Source organism: Apis dorsata, unplaced genomic scaffold (assembly GCF_000469605.1).
Source record: "Apis dorsata unplaced genomic scaffold, Apis dorsata 1.3 scaffold_41, whole genome shotgun sequence".
Taxonomy (NCBI): Eukaryota; Metazoa; Arthropoda; class Insecta; order Hymenoptera; family Apidae; genus Apis; species Apis dorsata.
In genome coordinates, this window is record NW_006263343.1 from 86,176 (window position 1) to 88,597 (window position 2,422).

The window sequence follows — 2,422 nt, forward strand, 5'->3', positions numbered from 1 at the left end:
AATAAATAAAATTTAAATAATTAATAAACTATATAAAATTACAGAAATTTTATTATACCATCACGCATGCGCGATAATTTGGCATCGTTTTTCGTGAAATCGTTCGAAAGATTCTGTTCTTCATATTTTTTAGTCTTCATATACAAACTTAATTGTATAGGAATGAATTTTAATTGACTGTAATTGCTTTTTCGAATAATACAAAACGATACGAAAATAAAAAAGATGGCGTTAAATGATTGTTCAGAATCAGAAATAATTGGTTGTGGATTTAATGCTTTTAAAGAAATTAATGAAGTGACTTTTTTAATTGGTGAATTAAAAAAAGTTGATCTTTCTCCAAGTCTTATTGAAAAAAATCGCGATCGATTTAATTTTATTTTATCACAATATCAAGATCAGAGACAACTCTTGGATCCTTATATGGATGATATTTTACAGCCACTGCTTGATATCATTAAAGATGAAAATTCTACAGAAATTATGCAACATAATGCTTTCAAGTATATTTTCATTGTTATGTCTGTTAAAACATACAAGAAAATTGTTACATATCTTCCACATGAGGTATGTAGATTTATTCGAATCTTTTACAACTTTTATATTTCAATTTTTATATATGTAATTTAATTTAATTTAGGTAGCTGATCTTCTTCCTGTTTTGCGATTGTTAGAAAAACAAAATCCAAATGATGTAGAAACATGGGAAACTCGATATGTACTTTTAATTTGGCTTTCTATAATTTCAAAAATACCATTTCCACTTTCACGTTTAGAAGTTTCTGATGTTAATTTTGAACAATCGATAACAATTAGAATTTTAAAAATATGCAAATTATTTTGCTTATCAAAAGATGCTTGTGCTGCAGCTGCAGTTTTTTTAATTGCTAATTTTTTAACAAGATCAGATGCTAAAAAATTATATTTAAAAGAAATGATAATGTGGAGTTTACAATGTGCAGAAAATGATCCTTTAAGACATGGTCCATTAGCAGTTATAGCAGCAATATTAAAACATAGTGCAAGAGAAGATGTTAAACCATATATTCAAATAATTTTAGATAAAATTTTACAACTTCATTTGAATGAAAATCCTGCAGATCTTATTCGTAAGTTTGGAATGAAAGTTGTACAAAGAATTGGATTGGTATTATTAGGAACAAAGTTGGCTTCATGGAGATATCAAAGAACTAGTAGACCTATATCTTTAGTACCTAATACTAATATTAATTATAACACCATAGAAAGTGTGGAAGATACTAAAAATATTCCATTGAATCATGATGATCAAGATATTCCATCAACAATAGAAGATATAATTGAACAACTTATACAAGGCCTTAGAGATAAAGCAATTACAATACGATGGTCTGCTGCAAAAGGAATTGGTAGAATAACAGCAAGATTACCAATGGATTTAGCAGATGATGTTGTGGGATTTGTGTTAAATCTTTTTTGTGGTAGAGAATCAGATTTTGCTTGGCATGGAGGTTGTTTGGCATTAGCAGAATTAGGAAGACGTGGTCTTCTTCTTCCTCATCGTTTAAATGATGTAATACCAGTTGTTCTTCAAGCCTTAGTATTTGATGAACCTAGAGCTTATGGTTCAATTGGATATTTAATCAGAGATGCTGCATGTTATATTTGTTGGTCATTTCCCAGAGCATATGATCCTGATATAATTCAACCTTACGTAAAAGAAATTGCAGCTATGTTATTGGTTGTTACTTGTTTTGATCGAGAAATTAATTGTAGAAGAGCTGCTTCTGCTGCATTTCAAGAAAATGTAGGAAGACAAGGAAACTTTCCACATGGAATAGAAATACTTACAATTGCTGATTATTTTGAAGTTGGTGTTAGAAATCATGCATATTTGAAAATTAGTACACAAATTGCACAATATGAAGAATATACAAAATCTTTGATTGACCATTTAATTACAAGAAAAATTACACATTGGGATACCGCAATTAGAGAACTTTCAGCTAAAACGCTTTTTAATTTAACTCCTATTGATTCTAATTATATTAGGGATACAGTTTTACCAAATTTATTAGATATGTTAAATTCTATTGATTTAAATATTAGACATGGTGCAGTATTAGCTATTGCAGAAATTTTAGAAGCATTGTTCAATAGTTGTAATGAAAAAATTGAAGATATAATTGGACCTTTCGCTATAGAGAATATCAAAAATATAGTTAGCACTTTTAGAAAAAGAGGACAATTCAAAGGTCTAGGAGGAGAATTAATGAAACAAGCATGTGCTGTGCTTATAAAAAAGTGCTCAATTGTTAATTTTCCTATTTCTATTGAAACTATTTGTAAGTTAATATTTATAATAAATATAATTATTTAGATTCAAATATAATTATAAAGATTCATATGCAGAAATTAATTGTAGATGTATAATATGATATTA

General features: G+C 27.9%; 1 protein-coding gene across 2 annotated transcripts in view; it reads left to right on the forward strand.

Annotated features, from left to right (window-relative positions):
• Positions 1 to 52: 52 nt before the first annotated feature.
• Positions 53 to 2,422, forward strand: part of LOC102672642 (tubulin-specific chaperone D) — a 7,563-nt gene continuing 5,193 nt past the window's right edge. For both annotated transcript variants that reach the window (XM_006608597.2, XM_006608598.2), the window contains exons 1-2: positions 53 to 567; positions 641 to 2,324. In XM_006608597.2, the coding sequence (XP_006608660.1) occupies positions 226 to 567; positions 641 to 2,324 (2,026 nt within the window). In that variant the 5' untranslated portion in view covers positions 53 to 225. The remainder of the gene's footprint in view (positions 568 to 640; positions 2,325 to 2,422) is intronic.